This window comes from Neophocaena asiaeorientalis, unplaced genomic scaffold (genome assembly GCF_003031525.2).
Source record: "Neophocaena asiaeorientalis asiaeorientalis breed wild unplaced genomic scaffold, Neophocaena_asiaeorientalis_V1.1 scaffold21, whole genome shotgun sequence".
Taxonomy (NCBI): domain Eukaryota; kingdom Metazoa; phylum Chordata; class Mammalia; order Artiodactyla; family Phocoenidae; genus Neophocaena; species Neophocaena asiaeorientalis.
The window spans coordinates 3,382,520-3,401,121 of record NW_020174053.1 but is presented as its reverse complement, the minus strand read 5'-3'; the positions used below and the strand labels follow the sequence as shown (position 1 = coordinate 3,401,121).

Below are 18,602 nucleotides of genomic sequence, written 5' to 3'. Positions count from 1 at the left end.
GCCCTGCAACTCGCAGACCAGGCCAGGCCAACTGATGGGGGCAGGACAGAGCTCCCTGAGCCGCTGCCAAGGAGGAAGTCCCTGCCTGGCAAGCTCCACACCACGCCCAGACACCTCCCCTCCAGGTGACATCACCACCACCCACCTCCCCACGTCTGCCCCCGCCTCCTCCCCAGCGGGAACTCACACACGATCATATACACACCGCACCGCACGTGCACATGCATACGCCAGACCAGCCCCCATAGCCAGCCCGGCGCCACGGGTCAGACCACCTCTAAGGCAGGGACTCAGATCCACAGCTTTAGGACAGTCAGATTTGAAACAGGCCATATAACTGAACACAGCAAAGGGTGAAGGGTGAGGCAGGGGGACCAGGGACCAAGCGTCCCATGTAGGATCACTCGTGGGCGGTTGGGGCAGACCCTTCCTTCCCCGCAAGAGATTGTACGGCAGACCTGGGCCCTGGGACCAGAGCCACCAGGAAGGTGGTCGGTGCAGCAGCAGGCTCTTGGCTGGGGCTTTCAACTGGAAGTGGAAAACTCCTCCGAACTTTCAGCCCCTGCCCTTGCACAAAGCACGGGTGTCTGGTCGTCCTGACCACGCCCGAAGAAAGGGGCCAAGTCGCACAGACGTGAGCTGGGAGGGAACACTTCCCTCTCCTCTGTGCCTCCCTCCTTCTTCAGAGAGAGTTCTAGGATGCAAGAGCCCCTGTGGACTCAGGGGCAAGTGATTAAAGGTGGCAGGAACCTTGGGAATAAAGAGGGAACTCACTTTGGGGGCTTGAGTCCAGGTACAGGAGGAAGAGGCTGAGAGTTGGCTAGAGACACACATGGAGGAAGGGCTGAAAGGAGATCTCTGAGCCGGGGGCCTCTTCCCCAGCTACAAGCTCAGTGTTCCTCTCCCTATCCCTCCACCACCCAGGGGACCAGGTTCCCGTCTCCTCTCAAGGTCTAAGGGGCAGCTGGCAAGGACAGGGAAGGGGCCCTGCCAGAAGCCCAGCGTCACTTGCACCAACCTCTCTTCCTTACAGGTAAGGAGGCTGCAGGTTGTCTAAACTTCCATCTGGGCTCCAGGCTCAGCCCCGGCCAGAATGGCCAGTGAGGGCTCCTTGCCCTCGAGGAAGGCGACAATGCCCTGCTTTTAGCTCCAGAGGGCCAGCTGCAGGGGTGTGCAGCCCACCCCGTCCTGAGTGTCTAGCTGGGCACCGGCCTTGACCAGCACTCTGAGGATGGCCATGTTGCCCTTGAGGGCGGCCAGGTGGGCAGGCGTCCAGCCCACCTTGTTGCGGGCGTGGACGTCCGCATGGTGCTCCAGGAGGTTGATGACGCTCAAGAAGGCCCCCCTCTGGACTGCCAGGTGGAGGGGCGTCCAGCCTGACTGCTCGGGAGCATTGGGGTCAGCCCCCCACTGCAGCAGCGCGGACACCACCACCTCTGCCCCATGACAGGCAGCCAGGTGCAGGGGGGTCCAGTTCATGCCTCCGGGAGCCCCCACGTCTGCGTGGCTCTCAGCCAGCAGGTGGATGATCTCCAGGTGGCCCTTGTAGGCTGCTAGATGCAGGGGCGTCCAGCCCTGGTGGGTCGGCAGCTCGAGGCTGGCGCCGTACCTGAGCAGCATCTTGCCAACGAGGTGCTTGCCCCTGGCAGTGGCGATGTGCAGTGGGCTGTAGCCTCTCTGGTCAAGGGCATCAGCGGCCGCCCCACTCTTTAATAGGTGTTGGATGGCCCTCACTTTGCCTCGCTCCACCGCCAGGTGCAGCGCTGTCCTCAGGTTTCTCTGCCGAGCATCCAACTCGGCCCCCTGGCCTGTTAGCAGTTTGACCAGGCTGACATGGCCAAAGTAGGCGGCCACGTGGAGAGGGGTCTTGCCCTCAGCCTCCTGCAGGTTGGGGTCAGCCTGACGGGAGACCAGAAGCCGTGCCACATTCTCAAAGTTGTTCTGTACAGCCAGGTGGAGCGGGGTCCACCCCCCGTGCTCCTGGGCATCCACACGGGCCCCGTGGTCCAGGAGGAGGCGGGCGGTGCGGTCGTCCCCATTCTGGGCTGCGAAGTGCAAGGGGGCCCAGCCGTCCTCGTCCACCAGGTTGGCGTCGGCACCATGCTTCAGGAGCAGGGCACAGAGGTCAGGGTGCTGGTCCTGGGTGGCGACGAGGAGGGGAGTGTAGCCGCAGGCCGTCTGGCAGTCCACGTCAACCTCCTGGGCCAGCAGAAGCCTCACCCGCTCCAGGCGGCCCTGAGCCACCAGGAGGTGGAGGGCAGTGACCTTGTTCTCACGGATGCGCAGCTGCTCATGGCTCAGGACCAGGCTCTCGCTGTCTGAGAGAGTCAGGACCCGCTTCAAGTAGTCTCCTGAGTCTGCTGGGAGGAAGGTGAGATTGAGAAGAGGACCTCTAACCTGTCCAGAGGTCATCTCGGCCATCCCCCTGCCTCCTGGAAGTACCAGCCAGGAACAAAGACATAGGAGTGAGGGCAACGTCTTTCCCAGCATCCCGGATCTCTATGCAGGCTCCACTGCCCTAGAGAACTGACTCTGGCAGCTCTTCCCGTAAGGATGAGGCAGAAAGAGGCCGGGGTGCAAATCCTGACTCTACCTCTTGGCATCACGTGTTCTCTGCCTCTTTTGAGTTTGCAGCTCCTGATCCGTAAGGGGACACGAACAATGCCTAACCTCATGCTACCACTGGGAGGACAAATCATATCATGTAGGTAAGAACTCCCCCAGCAGTGCTTGGCACAAAGTAAATAAATGCAAATTGGAGATAAATTTGCAGCTGAGCTCCGAGATCTGAACTCCTCCTGAGCCATTAAGGACCCACTTCCTCCTGCTCTACCCAGTGGTGTATTAGAATTAAAAGCAACAATTTCCAAAACAAAAAAAACAAACAAATGAAAATCACTGCTCAGCCCAAACCCCCAGAGATTCTGATTAAATTATTCTAAGGTGGCTCAGGCATCCTATACTTTTTCATTCCCCAAGTAATTCTAATACGCAACCGGAGTTGAAAACCAGTGCTCCTCCCCGGCCAGGAAGGGAGGAGTCCGGCCTCAAAAGGACACAGACTTGAAGGGGAAGCAGAGCCAGGCCCCCGGGGGCATGTGCATTCCTGGAGCACAGGGCCGGGTGCCAGGAAAGGGAACCCGGATTCCTGATTTGTGACAGGCCTGGGAGGGAAGAGGGGCCAGGGAGGATGGGGACAGGATATGGTTTGAGTTCACTTTCTCCTCCGCTGTGGGTTCTCTGGTTCCAGCTGCGCACTCTGGACTCACCGCTGTCTGTTAGCTCCTGGCTGATCTCCTCACTGACCTGGGGAGGGAGAACCAGAAGACAGGGGGCGGATCAGAGGATCAGGGCAGTCCTGGCCTATGCCGGCCTCCACTCCTCCCTTCACCTGTCAGGACTCACATTCCACCCTGTCCTAGGAGACCCCCTCCTCTCTCATCCCTGCCACCAGCTGTGTCTAGGGGAAATCCCCGAGCAGAGGAGGCCCTGCCAGAAAGAGGTGGCCCAGGGCCTTGACTTCCCCTTGGGCCACAGGGAAGGCAGGGCGGCCCTGTGGGTTCAGCCAGGAGCCCCATGGAAGCCCACAGCTGGTTCCCAGGTCAGGGAAAGGACAGCAGAGCCAGGATGACACTGACCCATAGGGTGTGAGAGCCTGGGAGAGCCAAGGTCTCCCTCTGCAGGACAGGCTCTGTTTAATGTCACGCATGTGAGGGATGGCACGTCCTTCTCAGAGGCTCTGAGCCACGGCTACCACCAGCCCTTAGAGCATCTTTGAGCAACTTAAGAAAAGGTGTCCCCGAGTGGCTGCCCGGCTTGGCGAGCAGAGCGTGCACTGGCTCCGGTCCCCACCTGCCCCTCAGCCAGGCAGCCTCATGAGGAGGGACCTGTGCGCACATCCTCAGCGCCTGCTGGAGACCAGGCCCGCCCCACACTCACCTCCCGGGGCCGGCGCAGACATGCTGTGCGGGACACCTTCCTGGCCAGGGCCTCACTCTCTGGGTCAGCCACAGGACTCTGGAGCAGGGACAGCAGCGTGTCTGTCTCCACTGTGATGTCTGCTCCAAAAAAAGCAAAAGAAAGTGACAGGCTGGGCTGCAGTTCTTCCCCATTTTAAATACCCTAATATGTCCCATGTCCCCCCTCCCAAAACCCATCCCTGGGCTCAGGGGCATCCACACATGCGCACCAGAAGGCCGGCAAGCTAGGGTCCTGCCTTGGCTCAGTGGGGCCACATTTGGCAAGTCCCTGGCCCTTTTGGAGGGTCAGACCTGTTCCATAAAGCATTGCTAAGATAAGATGCTCACGCTTACACACGGGCACGCATTTGCATAGTTCCTAAAGGAGTGGGTGACCGCAAGATCCATCACGCCTGTGATCTCACGGTCTGGGAACATTTTACCCATAAGGACACTGCAGCCTGAGAGGACGCAGGCTAACTGGAGCCTCAGAGCCGGGCCCAGATGCCTTCCCGCAATGAAGGTTTTCTATTCTACCTCCCATAAGGTTACACGTTAACCCAAAGAGACCAGACCGCAGTCCTCAGCTGGGACTGGCCCTTACCCTCCCACCCCCTGCCAACACCGCACTGTGGTACAGAGTCTGCCCTAGTGCCACGCAGGGCCCTCCTTGCAGAGCTCTCAGGAGTGGCCCGGGGCTTCAACCACCGCTCCTGGCCCGTGGGCCCCCCCAGCCCCACCCATCTCCCTCATCCCGGTGTATATCAGGCTGATGAGAACCTGGAAAGCAGGGCCTCTTCTTGGGGTCCTGGTCCCAACAGCGCCTCATCAGGTCCACCATATGCTGGGCCTCCGCCGGCCACTCATCAGAGACAGGCTGCAGGGAGGGCCGCAGGCCTGCGGCCACTCGCACCATAATGGTCATCACGTTGAAGCCTGTGAGAGGGGGCCCAGGCTATGCGGGTACTGAGGCAGGGCCAGAGGGGCTGGGCAGGGGATGGGGGCTCTGAGGATCCCGACAGGGTGGTGCACACAGCAGGGGCCCCATAAATGCACAGTAAGTTAATAACTAGATTGCAGGCTGACCTGAGGCTCAGATTTGAGCAGCTGGGTCTCTGGTCCAGCTCCAACCCCTCCCAGGCCGAGACCGGCCATGGCCCCTCACTGTGGGCTTTTGCTGTCCAAAGATGGCAGGACTGACCAGCAGGCCTAGTTACAGGCTCTGATTTCGAACTTTGCTGGATTATCCAAATTCCCTGACAATCTATTTGCCTGACACCTGGGTGGCAGGGTTGGGGGTGAGAGAAACAGGAAAGAACACTTTGAAGCAAAGGAACTAGAGGCAGAGAGTATGGCCTGGGCTAAGGGTTGCCCTTTCTTTCACCGTCATGTGAGCTCTAGAAAGCAGGGGGAGGAAGGAAGGAGGGTGAGAGGACGGGAACCTTTAAAGAGCAATACGGTCCCCAAGAAAAACCTGCCGCCTGCCCCTGCCCCCACGAACCCCCAGCCTCCCAGCCCCTTCCAGGACCCCATCTGACGGTGCCACTGTCGCGTGCTACCTGAATACGGTTTCTTCTGAGTGAGGATCTCCCAGATGACAATCCCGAAGCTGCAGATGGGGGAAAGTGCCCCCTGAGTGGTTCTCGGATACCCAGCAGGGGGGGCCCCATGGACCACACAAACCTAGGCAAGGCCTCTCCAGCCAGAATCCCCCCGCATCCCTCCTCCTCCCACGTGGGCAGGGAGGGGCCAGACCTCATCCTTGTCCTGCCCTGCCCTTTGGGCCTTGGGGTCCAGGCAGGGCGTTGACAACAAGCTACGCCCTGGGTATGTGGCCTGGAGCCCAGCCTCCATCTCACCTGTACACATCGTATTTGGGACCTGGACCCTTGTTGCTCTCCAGGAACATCTCAGGGGGGATGTAGCTGAGGGTGCCCTGCAGAGCTGACCTCTTGACGTACTGCATCCGGGACGACTGTTCCATCCACTTGGACAGGCCGAAGTCTGAAACCTGGGAGGAAGCCCGGATGGGGATGGGGGGAAATACAGTCTTGCCTCTAGAAAACTGCCTGAGTTTCTCATCCCTCCCACTGTCTTCACTGCCAGTGTAGTGTAGCCGCTGAGACCATAAGCTCTCTCCCAGCACTGCCATGTACCCCAGGATGACCTTGAACAAGTTACTTATTTTCTCAGAACCTCCGTTTCCTCATCTATAAAAGGGAAACAAGGTAAGTACTTAACTCACAGCGCTATCATGAGCATTAAGTACGGAAATATACAAAAGGCACTTAGAACAGTGCCTGGCACATGGTAAGTACTTGCAAGGTGTGGCCATTACCCAAAGGGACTGTGGATAAAGTGGCGTCTTTGGTGAGCTTCTGTTCATCCCACTTTCACGGGCCCTGAAGCATTGACACCATGTATATTTATCTCTGACTTTGCTTCCATCCATTGATTCATTCATACATCAATGAATTGACAATTCACTGAGTGCCAACTAGGCTGGATACTGAGGATCGGGGAGCAGATAAGAATGATGAAACCCTCGCACCCATTACTCTCCTAAGTGCTTATTCAAATAGGGGGTACAGTCGCTAATGAAATAGTTTCAGAAATGACTATATACTTACAATTGGGGTTAGCAGTATAAAAAGAGAGGTACGGTGAGGGTATATGACAGGGGCCCACGGGGGTGGATCAGGGAAAACCTCCCTGAGGAGGTGCTGTTTAAGCTGGGACCTGAAAGATGTGTAGGCCTTTGCTGGATAAAGAGGGAGTGGGGGGACACTGTTCCTGGCAGTGGAAACAGCATGTGCAAAGGTCCTGGGGCAGAAATGAAAGCGGGGCGTGTTTTAGGAACTGAAAAACTGGCCATCGTGACGTTTCTTAAGAACATCTCATTTACACACATTCTCACCTGAAGCAAAGAATGGGATAGAGATTATTCTACCCACATCAGAAATGGAAGACTGGCATTCAAAGAGGGGTTTTGCAGACGTCCTGATACCCAGTTTCATGCACCGAATTTCATTGTGCATCTATCTGTTTTAGGTGTGATCCCTGCCTTCGGCATTTGTCCATGAAGGGAGCTGCTTAAAACTCTTGACAGGGGACTTCCCTGGTGGTCCAGTGGCTAAGACTCCACACTTCCAAAGCAGGGAGCCCGGGTTCGATCCCTGGTCAGGGAACTAGATCCCACATGCATGCCGCAACTAAAAAGCTCCTGCATGCCACAACTAAAGATCCCACATGTTGCAACTGAAGATCCCACATGCCGCAACTAAGATCTGGTGCAGCCAAATAAATAAATATTAACAACAACAACAAAAACTCTTGACAGGCCAGTCAGGCAGTAAATAATCCTGTTCATCTGGAGAAGGCTCTGGAGTGAAAGGCGGCAGAGGGGTTCACTAGGGTCCTTACCTTGACATGCATGTGACTGTCCAGGAGGATGTTGCCTGGCTTGAGGTCCAGGTGGAGAAGTGGTGGGTTAATGCTGTGGAGGAAGTTCATGGCCAAGCCGGTCTCATGGATGATGCGGAACTTGAGCTGCCAGCAGAGGCTGTGAGTGGGCAGCATCTTCTCCAGGGAGCCGTTGGCCATGAACTCCATCACAACACCCAGGGGCTGCTTGCATACCCCGTAGATGGACACGATGTACTGAAACTTGATCTTCTCCATCTTGGTTGCTTCTTCAATGAGGCAATTCACATCAGAGCTACGGAGGGGCAGGAGCGAGAGACGGAAGGAGCTGACCCTTTAATTACAAGAGCAACTAGCAGGACACACAAACTAGACTTGATGCCAGGCTGTGCAGACCCAGAGATGCCTTGGGAGCTTGCAAGGTAATGGAGGGGGAAAGAGAGACACGAGAGGATGTCCAGTGGATGCACAGATTAGGGTCCAGATGGCTCCAGCAACAAGACAGGAAGTAAAGGGGTCTGCAGATTTAGGAGCCAGCCCATTCTACAGAGGCGGCCGCAAAAAGCCTGCCATTTATTCTGGCCACTTCTATATGTCTACCTCCCCTAGGAGATCGCAAGCCCATGGATCCTCCTGCTTCTCTTTTAAAATATGATTTATTGAGGTATCACCTCACACCGGTCAGAATGGCCATCATTAAAAAGTCTACAAATAACAAATCCTGGAGAGGATGTGGAAGAAAGGGAACGCTCCTACACTTTTGGTGGGAATGTAATTTGGTGCAGCCACTATGGAAAACAGAAAACTAAAAATAGAGCTACCGTGTGATCCAGCGATCCCACTCCTCGGCAGATATCCAGACAAAACTGTAACTCAAAAAGATACATGTACCCCTATGTTCATAGCAGCACTATTCACAATAGCCAAGACATGGAAGCAACCTAAATGCCCATCGACAGATGAGTGGATAAAGAAGATATGGAACATATATGCAATGGAATATTACTCAGCCATAAAAAATGAAATAATGCCACATGTGTAGCAACATGGATACCACTAGAGATTATCATACTAAATGAAGTAAGTCAGAAAGAGAAAGACAAGTACCACATGATATCATTTATATGTGGAATCTAAAATATGACACAAATGAACCTATCTATGAAACAGAATCAAGGACACAGAGAACAGACTGGCGATTGCCAAGGGGCAGGGAGTTGGGGGAGGGATGGAGTGGGAGATGGGGTTAGCAGATGTAAGCTTTTATATAGAGAACAGATAAACAACAAGATCCTACTGTATAGCACAGAGAACTATATTCAATATCCTATGAGAAACCGTAATGGAAAAGAATATTAAAAAAATAATGTATATATATATGTATACATATATACGTATAACTGAATCACTTTGCTGTACAGCAGAAATTAACACAACATTGTACATCAACTATATCTCAATAAAAAATATTGAAAAAAAATTGAAAAAATATATCATTTATTGACTTTTTGATGGTGAAAGTAATATATATACCTTGTAGAACATCTAGGGAATAGAAAAGAAAATTAGGGAATTCCCTGGCGGTCCAGTGGTTAGGACTCAGTGCTTTCACTGTGGGGCCTGGGTTCAATCCCTAGTCGGGGAACTAAGATCCTGCAAGCCTCATGGCACAGCCAAAAAAAAATAATAAAAATAGTAATAATAATTAAATCATCAGTAACCCAACCCTCTAGAGTTGGCCTCTGTTAACAATTTAGCATATCCTTTTACAATACATTTCAAGGAACCTCTCTCCTTTTCTCCCTTCCTGTCACTCCTTTCTCCTCCACTCCCTCTTGCCATCACATAGTGTGGGCTGTTCCGTGATCTGCTTTTCCCTGTTGGTGTAGCGGAGCACTTCCTGCATCGTTATTCTCTCAAAGCAAGCTCGGTCATGGCTGCACGGGATTCCATTTTGGAGATGAAGTATAAGTTTTCATCTTGGTACTCCCCACAGCACATGGCCACATACAGCACAAGGCATCTTTGTTGAACTGAACAGAAGTCAATACTCAAAGGAAAGCCTTACAAAATAAGCATCTGCAAACTTTTCACTCTTTTCACTGTACGTGCCACAAAACAGCAAATATGCAAATTGTTATAAATTGTTCTGGGATTGCGGGGATGAAGATTAAGGAGAAATGACATCTTTAAAAAGCAGAGTATTTGCAAAGCTGCACTGGCACTGCAGTCAGAGGCTGCTGGAAATGTGCTCACAGGGCCTCCCTGGGAAGCCAGCCAGAGACTCCTCTGCTCCAGGGAAAAGCACCTGCTCTCCCTCGCATCTGGACAGGTTGGCTAGTCCTGGTTTCTGCTGTTCTTGTCTTTACTGCCCTACTGTTCAAGGACTCTCCCCCTCAAACCTCTGCAATATTTTTTCTTTTATCTGTCTCCTCTTGTACTTTTGAAGTCACAAGAACTGAGAAGACACCTGTCATGAAGTGGAAAAAGCAAGGGATCTGGGATCGCGTTGCCCTGCTTTCAAATCCCAATTTCACCTTATTCTGTGTATGACCTTGAACAAGCAAACTCTCTGGGCCACAGTTTCCTAACTGTAAAATGGGAACAACAGTAACTTGCGCGACTCCCCTGGACACCCCGACTTCTTGAAAGTGTTTGCTACACCTGTTGTCTTTCTCTTTTCTCCATCTCCCCCATCCCCTTTCATCTGGTTTCTGGTCTTAATACCTCACTGACAGGCTGTTGCTAGTCACCGATGACCTCCATGTTGCTGGAGCCTACAAGAAATTTTCTCGTTCTCAGTGTAGGGTCAGGGCCTACTTTGCGGGCTCCTATTGTGTGACCTGATCATTAGGCCCAGTCCCAGGCCCTCTTCTTATTCCGTACTCTGTCTCTAGGCGACCTCAGCATCTCCAACTGGGTATTCGACACTTTACGTGTCTAAAGCTGAACTCTTGATTCTCCCCTCAAACCCGCTCCCCCCTCAGCCTTCTCCATCTCAGTGAAGGGGGCCTCCATCCCTCTAGCCCTCAAAGATCTTGCTTATCCTGGACTCCTCTCTTCCTCTCCTTCCCACAAGCTGCCCCTCAGCACATTCCGTCAGCTCTACCTTCAAAATATAGCAAGAATCTGACCACTGGTGACTACCTCTCTCCATTGGCATCTTGGCCCAAGCCTCCTAACTGGTGCCTTTGCTTCTCTCTCTTCCCCTCCACCATACAATGGCCTACAAAGCCCTCTATGACCTGCCCCACCATGTCAAGCTTGTTCCCTCCTCAGGACCTTTTGCATTTGCTCGTCCCTCTGCCTAGAACACTAAGAGCCTGAGAGAGCCACGTGGTTTGCTCTGTCTTTGCTTCAAATCTTTATTCTCAAATAATGCTTAATTAGGAAGGATTTCAAGCCTATAGAAAATAGCAACCCTGCTCCATCAATCCTTATCCCCCCAGAAGAGAATGAAGGAGGAGAAGATGCCCACAGGAAGAGGAGAAAAACAGTGAGAAGGGAGAGTCTGATGGTGAACAGGAAGATGCAGAAGGGGAAGGGGATGAAGTGAAGGGAGGGGAGAATTTGGATGTGACGGAGAAGGTGATAAGATGAAGAAAATGAGGAGGAGGAAGGGGAGGAAGAAACTAGGAAAGCTGAAGGAAAGACTCCAAACAACCTGCACAAAACCCTACCTTGCTTTATTTGTCCTTGAGTTCCGTATTGGCTGGACTGCTCAAATGGAGTTGGTAGCTTTTCTTTTAAGGTAGCTGTGATACAAACCCTAGGACACCCACCCACGCAAAGAACCAAAGAAGAGTTCCTGTGACATTCTGCCTCCACCCATTTAGTCCCTCTCGGAAATCTACCACCAAGCATTATAACAAATTTATAGGCGACGACAAAATTATAAGCATTGTCAGAGTTTCGTGTAAGACCCTTGCGGTAGGGTGGAGAGCTGCGATTGGTAAGTCAACCATGTGTGGCTACCACTTACACTGAGATTGTAACAGCATTTTTCCTTTCTGTACAACAAAGAAGCTTGGTAAATAGCATCTTAACATTTCGGGCAAAAAAGCCCACAAATTACTATTTATTGGAAGATCAAAAAAATTTTTTGGAAGATCAGTCTACTCAACTCTCCTTAGGTATTTTAATCAAAGAAAATGTCAGGTGGTTTGTAAGGGATATAGATAAAAATATTTGTTTGTTTGTTTGTTTTCTGTCTCCCTTCATTAGATTATAAAATCCACCAGGGCAGAGACTTTGTTTCGTTCACTTAATGCTTAGAATGAGTGAACGTCATCTACGTCCTAGCTTCAAATACACCTATAACAAATGATTCACAAATTTTAATACTGTTAGCTCACAGCTTTACTCTGAAGTCTACTTGACAATTCTTCTTGGTTGTTTAAAGGCACCTCAAACTCAACATGGAAAGCTTTCCTCTCTTCACCCACTTAACTCAGACTCATATTTCAGCTCAAGTGTATCTTCCTCAGAGAAGCCTTTTCTGATCTCAAACTCCAATAATAAGCCTTCATGGAACCACAACTCTCTCCTCTCTTACACCTCTCACAGCAGCACACTTACATTTACACGTGGGGTTATCTGATTAATGTCTTTTCTCCCCTATCTGCAAGCTCCTGGAGAATATTTAGAGGGCTATATCTGTGGCATTCATCATTATAGCTCAGGGTCCAGCACAGAGCCTGGCACATAGCAAGTGAGCAATAAACATTCATCAGGAGGACAAATGAACGAGATGATGGAAGGAGGATTCAGTGAAGTCATACTCATGAAACTCCTCGTATAGCACTCCACATGTGGCAGGCATTGGCTACCGTAAATCCCTTAGTCCTTTCCACCCAAGGATTCCTGGAATTGGGAAGGGAATTGAGATGGGAGCTACTGTCAATGTCTCATGAGTAGTCTTGTCAATGCTTCAAAGGCTGTAAATGATTTGAATAGATCCTAGAATAACCTGACTCTACTCCCAAGCCAGGATGCTGAGGGAGGAAGGTGGGTGAGTCTGGGGCTATCTCACTTTGCCCTTATTCATTAAGCAGGTGGGGGTCTGGGAGTGAGAGAAGGGACTTGGGTGTGTGGGACCGGAGGCTGTGTCTTGGGAGCTTGCATAGTGACCACAGAGAATGACCAGAAAAGATGCCAAGAGGAGTTGCTCCCTGCACCCCCAAGGCGCTCTAGGTGATGTCCCAGGAGGCTTGGGAGGAGGACATGGTTATCATCTCAGACTTCACATCCCAGAGTCTCCATGGCTGCACGAGGGGCGAGGGCACAGCCAGTACCAGCAAAGATGGGTTGAAGCAATGGGAAAGAGGTAGCAAGAGGGAAAAGGAGGCCTGCCAGGGAGTGGTCATAGTACGTATAATGGGACCTGGGAGAAGCCAGAGACAAAAACAAGGACGGAGACAGAAGCATTCCAGGATTGACCTGCTGGCAGTGCCGGTGTGAGGCCTGGACAGGCTCTCAGGCCAGCAGGCTGGGCAGCCTCCACCACCACCCCCTGCAAGCCCCCATCAGCCTGCACGGGCTGGGCTGGGACCACACCAGACAGGAGTTGCCCCTGGTGTGGAACCTGTGATTCCCCCCAGGTCACTGAGCATCACTGAGCCAAGTGCCACAGGCTCTGAGCAAGCCCAGCCCTGCCCGCGCTGCGAGTTAGGGGGTGGGTAGGAGGGTGGCAGAGGGTCATCCAGAGCAGTCATCACCAAGCCGACACCTGAAAGGAAGGTGAGGCTGGAAAGAAGGAGGCGCGACCAGTTTGGGAGGTTGAATGGAACAAAGGCGTATTTGGAGGGCAGTTCCTGCTCACCTTTGACCTCTGTGGATTTCACACAAAGGTTTGATTCCACAAACAGAGCCAAGTTTATTTCAGAGCCGTAAACAGACAGGGCTGTACCTGGGGAGCTCAGGGCCCAGGACAGAGTTTAGAAAAGTGGAGAGGACAACCCTCAGCCTCAACCCGGCCGCCCCTCCCTCGGGAGCTCCCCGCGCCTCGGGTTTCCCTCCGCAAAAGGAGCGGGGGAGGCAGGCGGGTACCTGATGGTGTCAGGCTGGAGGCAGCGGGAGCACTTGATGGCGTACTCGGTCCGCCAGCGCTTGTGCCGCGCCTGGAACACCTGGCTGAAGCCGCCGCTCGCCACTGGGCGCCAGGTGCCCTCGAAGTCGTCGCGGGTGAAGACGGGGAGGCCGCCCAGCCGCTGCTCCACGCCCGCGGCCATGGGGGTCGTCACGGCCCGGGCCCTCCAAGCCCCGCGCGCTCCCGGCAGGCCGGGCTGCACCCTCCGCTTCTTGCGAGGCAGGTTCCAGGAGGGTGGGGTTGCGAGCGGGGAGGAACTGGTTCAGCCCCGCGAGGGCGGGGAAAGCCAGCGTGAGCCCTGAGGCCGCGGACAGCGATGGGGGCGCGGACCGGAAAGAGGGTTCGTCTCTGCGCAGCACCCCAAAAGACTCTGCCCCGCCCCACTATCCTTCCTCAGTCTCGGCCTGTGATTTTTTTCCCCCCAGCTTGATCCCGGGTAGGTGCTGGGAGTGGAAGGTGCCCTGAAATTAGAAACAGGAGTCTGGCCAGAGCAGTTGGCCCCCTTTGATTTGGACCTAACTCTCCGGGAAGTAGATTCATTTATTCATTAGTCCTGAGGCTTTATAAAAGGTTCAGGGCTCTGCCAGGGGTCTCCATTGTAGAGCTAGGGCCCTGGAACCCAGGCCTCCATAGCAAGTCTGGAGTAAAACGTTGTAATGCGGATTTTCTGGTCTGAATCAGTTGGCTTGGCTGACTTAACGCTTCTTTTGTTGTTGATGGCTTTTTGTTTGTTTCTTTGCCAGTCAGTCTCTGCATGCAAAAGGTCACCAAGGAGGAGTCAGCAGGACCCATGGGGTGAGAGGCGGGAGCTCCCCTTCTTGGCACTGCTTTTGGCCCCAACCTGAGAGGGATGAGTGCTGGGTCTGGGGTTGACCATGGGGGAGGTGAACTCCTCAGCCCAGTTACTGGGGTGGCTTGTTGCCAGGGGCCAGAGATGAGGCTCAGGGAGCAGCTGGAGCATGACTGGGGCAGCCTGGGAGGAGACGAACACAGAGCAGGGTGGGGCTGTGGAGGAATCTGGTCAAGGGCTCAGTGCGGAGACTTGGGGCAGGAGGGGAGAAGATGCACCCGCAGAGGCAAACGTGGCTTCTGGACAGATGTGAAGCTGTCCTGGTGGGTAAAGTTAGCTAGTGGCAGAGGGAAGGGAGGTGTCCTGCGGAAGCACATCTGGGTGGCCTCCCCTTCCTTTCTCCGAACTCCCTACTTCCTTCCTCTTTCCTGGCATCCACTGTGGGAGGTCCCTTGGTCCTTGTCTGGGGATACAAGTGAGGATACTGGAAAGCTTCCTGGTGCTGAACTTGGGCAGGGCGCGGGGTGTTTCTGGGTTTTGGGTCCATGGACTTGCCCTCTCACCTGAGAGACCCCCAGAACAGAGAAAATTATAAGTGCTTGAACAGGTGGCTTTCCCAGGGCCATTCCAGGGCAGGTGCTGCTAAAGGAACTGTCACAGAGCAGTGGAGGGTAGGTCACTTCTCACCTGCAGCTGGGCGGGTGAGCCAAAGTCCACAGGGAACCCCCAGGTGACCATCCTCAAGTTTGAGGAGCCTGCCTACCAGAGGAGGACATGCCTTGCCTTTGGCCCTAACCTGTAGAGCCCTATATCCTGACTCCTACCAGACTCCTGGGGAGCAGCATGGCCATGATAGGTGAGCAGGGACCCCTTGTGGGAGTTGGGGCACTTGCGCTTCCCATAACAAGGTACCCGCCTTCCCCAGGATGAATTCTGGTGGGCAGAGTGAAAACTGAAGATTGGCCCGGAGACAGTGCCACTATTGAGCCTTAACTTTGTTCCAAGGTCAGTAGTTCCTTTACCTGCTGTACAAACTTTATAGATATGATCTTGTTTAAATCCACAACAACAGCATGAGGTTAATATCTCCCCACTTGTGAGGGATGGGGGGACCAGGCTTGAAGACAGTAAGTAGTGAATGGCCACATAACTAGTAAGTGGGAGTTGAGATTCAAACCCAGGTCTGTTTGGTCCCTGTGGAAAGGGTTGGGCATAACAGGAGACTTTAAAGGATATGGGGGAAAAGGAGGGAAGGGGGTCATGCTCCCTGGAAGAGGGTGGAGGCGATGGAAACTGTTCCAGAGCAGGAGACATACCCCCAAAGACAATGTCCGAGGGAGGCCCTGGCTTGCTTTGGTTGGAGCAAGACAGGGCCCGACAGAACTTACTGCCCCTGGAGCAGCCCTGCCTACTCCTGACAAGTCTCAGACCCTCCCCTAGGGAAGCTTGGAAGATGACAGAGGATATTATTGCCAAGGAGATCAGGAGACCAAGGACAATGCTTCTCAGCTTCTGCTGGGTGGGTGAGCATGGAGATTGGGAAGGTGGCCCACTGGACCTAAGGAAGGTTGACTCTGATCTCTGACCCTCAACATGATCTATCTAGGCCACTGGGGGGAATACCAGGGTCAAATGGCCTGAATCCATCAAGGAAATTCCCCTTGTACCAGTTACACTTGAAGTGGCTCTCTAGGGAGAGCAAGAAACCAGAAGCTGCCATTGGCCCTCTGCAGAGACCATCACAGGAGTGCTGGGGAATCATCCCTGCGGGAGGAGATACCCAGGGTTCAAGGCAGATGTCAGAATCCCAAATAAAACTCTTCTTCATTTCTTTACAGGGTGGGTGGAAGGACACAAAGGACCTGGCATGTGTTACTGTTGACCTATCTGTTGAAACAGCCAAGCTGAGGGATCAGGCACCTCCGAGGCTTTTGAAGAATCTGGCAAAATAGATATGTGCATGTACCTATAACTACAAAATAGATATATACCTGTAGCTGGGCTCTCTAAAGTGGGCCAGGACAAAAGCCTAGTAGTCTTTGGAAAAACTCTGAGAGAAGTAAGGGGAGGGGCTCTTTCTGAATGTAAAGTCACAGAGGCAAAGAGTTCCTGGATCCCTCATTAATAGGTAGGGTGATACTTAGGGATCTGGGAAAGAACAACGACAATCTATAGACTGCTGATTTTTTTTCCCAGTGGTCTGAATGCAGAAGTTCCTAGGTCCTGCCTGCCTAGGAAGTCCACAGCCAGTGGGTGGAGAGCAGAGAGCTGGAGAGGAAAGCTCCACATTCACTGCCCTCACACCCATGAACGGGGATGGGTGTGATGAATGGAAATGAACTACTAGGGTAGTCTGACCATGATCCAGTCCCACCAGAAAGAGCAAGAAACATGTTCTAACCATAGGAATTTTGCTCCAAGATGCTCCGAGTCCTTCCTGTTGACTCTATCAATATATTTTACTTTGGCAGATCAGGGATGAAAATTTTCTGGACTCAGAATTATTAAATGAATTTTGGTGTCTGATTGTTCTGGGGGAGGGCCTGCCACCCCCAGACCAGCGAGTTGGCAGTGCAGCTCTGCAATACTTTGAAAGATGCTGAAATCCAGTATGAGCCTTTCCCCAGACCAGAATGACAAGCTCTTTGCATACAGGGAAGTTCCCCAATCTGTCCCCATTCTCCACCCTGCAAACATGTCACAGAAGGACACCGGGATGAGTTGTGGCAGGCTCCAACGTCTGGTAGCCCATGAACCGAGGTGAGGGCAAGGTTAGTCAAGATGAAGGAATGAGTTCAAGAAACCGGGACACCTGCCCAGGAAGGAAGGCTCTCCCAGAAAGAAAGGGAAGGAATGAGGCGGTGGCAGCAGGGCTTAACTGCAAAAGCATGTGAGTCAGGTAGACCTGCTTTCAAACCATGGCGTTTTTCCTACCACCTGTCAGGAGTCGGGCCTTGGTCACATTACCAAATCTCTCTAGGTTCCTGCATCTGTGAAATGGGATGATAATATAATACAATACTCATTTCAGATGGTTGCTGAAAGGATTAACCTTTTGAAAATATACCTAAAAGGACACCCATAGGCAAAAACATGAACCAACCTCAACCTCACATGATCAAAAAATTATCTCAGAATGGATCATTGACTTAAATGTAAAATGTAAAACTATAAAACTTTTAGAAAAAAGAATAGGTGAAAATATTCTGAACCTAGGGTTAGGCAAAAAGTTCTTAGGCTTGACACCAAAAGCAGAACCCACAAAAGGAAGAGTTGAGAAATTGACCTTACTCAAAATTAAAAAGTTTCACAGTGTGAGAGATCCTGGGATGAGGATGAAAGGTCAAACTGCAGATGAAGAGAAAACATTTGTAAAGCACGTATTGGACTAAGTGCTAATTTTCTAGATATCTCAGGAACCCTCCAAATGCAACAGTAAAAACAAACAAACAAAAAAGCTATCCCATTAGAAAATGGAGAAAAGACATGAACAGACATTTCAATGAAGGGGATATACAGATGGTGTGATAGGGAAGAACAAACCAGACTCCATATTAGGTCTGTTTCTTTTACTGTAATGTTTGTATTCTGTTGCTTTTGCTTCAAGTTTAGAATGTTGCCTGTAGACTGAAATATACGGGATAGCCCATCCTCAAGTCTCTGACGTTTAAGGGTATAACACTTTTCCATTCAAATAGAGATAAAAAGTGCAGAACAGAGAATAACATTTGTCTTGTTGGATGTTTACAGGAACATTGTGACCTGACCTAGGTGGACAGCTGCAAGAACAAAGGATTCCTACACCAAGAAGTGTGCAACAACCAACCATGCCCCTCCCTCATCTGGCCTTTAAAAATGCTTTGCTGACTGTTTACAATAGCCAGGACATGGAAGCAACCTATGTGTCCATCGACAGATGAATGGATAAGTGGTGGCACATATGTACAATGGAATATTACTCAGCCATAAAAAGAAACGAAATTGAGTTATTTGTAGTGAGGTGGACGGACCTAGAGTCCGTCATACAGAGTGAAGTAAGTCAGAAAGAGAAAAACAAATACCGTATGCTAACACATATATATGGAAACTAAAAAAAAAAAAAAGGTTTTGAAGAACCTAGGGGCAGGGGCAGGACAGGAATAAAGATGCAAATGTAGAGAATGGACTTGAGGACACAGAGAGGGGGAAGGGTAAGTGAGAGGTGGCATGGACATATATACACTACCAAATGTAAAATAGAGAGCTAGTGGGAAGCAGCCTCATAGCACAGGGAGATCAGCTCGGTGCTTTGTGACCACCTAGAGGGGTGGGATAAGGAGGGTGGGAGGGAGACACAAGAGGG

At 51.9% G+C, this 18,602-nt stretch overlaps 1 protein-coding gene across 1 annotated transcript; it reads right to left on the bottom strand.

Moving 5' to 3' along the window:
• Positions 1-343: 343 nt before the first annotated feature.
• On the bottom strand, positions 344-13,656 carry ANKK1 (ankyrin repeat and kinase domain containing 1). Its single transcript, XM_024754249.1, has 8 exons — positions 13,431-13,656; positions 7,383-7,677; positions 5,819-5,970; positions 5,519-5,568; positions 4,740-4,895; positions 3,940-4,058; positions 3,270-3,306; positions 344-2,357 (listed from the first exon to the last, which is right to left on the bottom strand). Exons 1-8 carry the CDS (start codon positions 13,610-13,612, stop codon positions 1,144-1,146), a joined length of 2,205 nt encoding a protein of 734 aa, XP_024610017.1. The 5' UTR covers positions 13,613-13,656; the 3' UTR covers positions 344-1,143.
• Between the last annotated feature and the right edge of the window lie 4,946 nt (positions 13,657-18,602).

Bases quoted from the DNA above. Each gene is read 5' to 3' on its own strand.
- ANKK1 (XM_024754249.1), bottom strand. From the start codon at position 13,612: ATGGCCGCGGGCGTGGAGCAGCGGCTGGGCGGCCTCCCCGTCTTCACC. The intron at 5,971-7,382 runs GTAAGGACCCTA...GCTTCCTCCCAG, and splicing joins ACAGTCACATGCATGTCAAG to GTTTCAGACTTCGGCCTGTC. The intron at 4,059-4,739 runs GTTCTCATCAGC...TTTTTGGAGCAG, and splicing joins GAAGAGGCCCTGCTTTCCAG to ACATCACAGTGGAGACAGAC.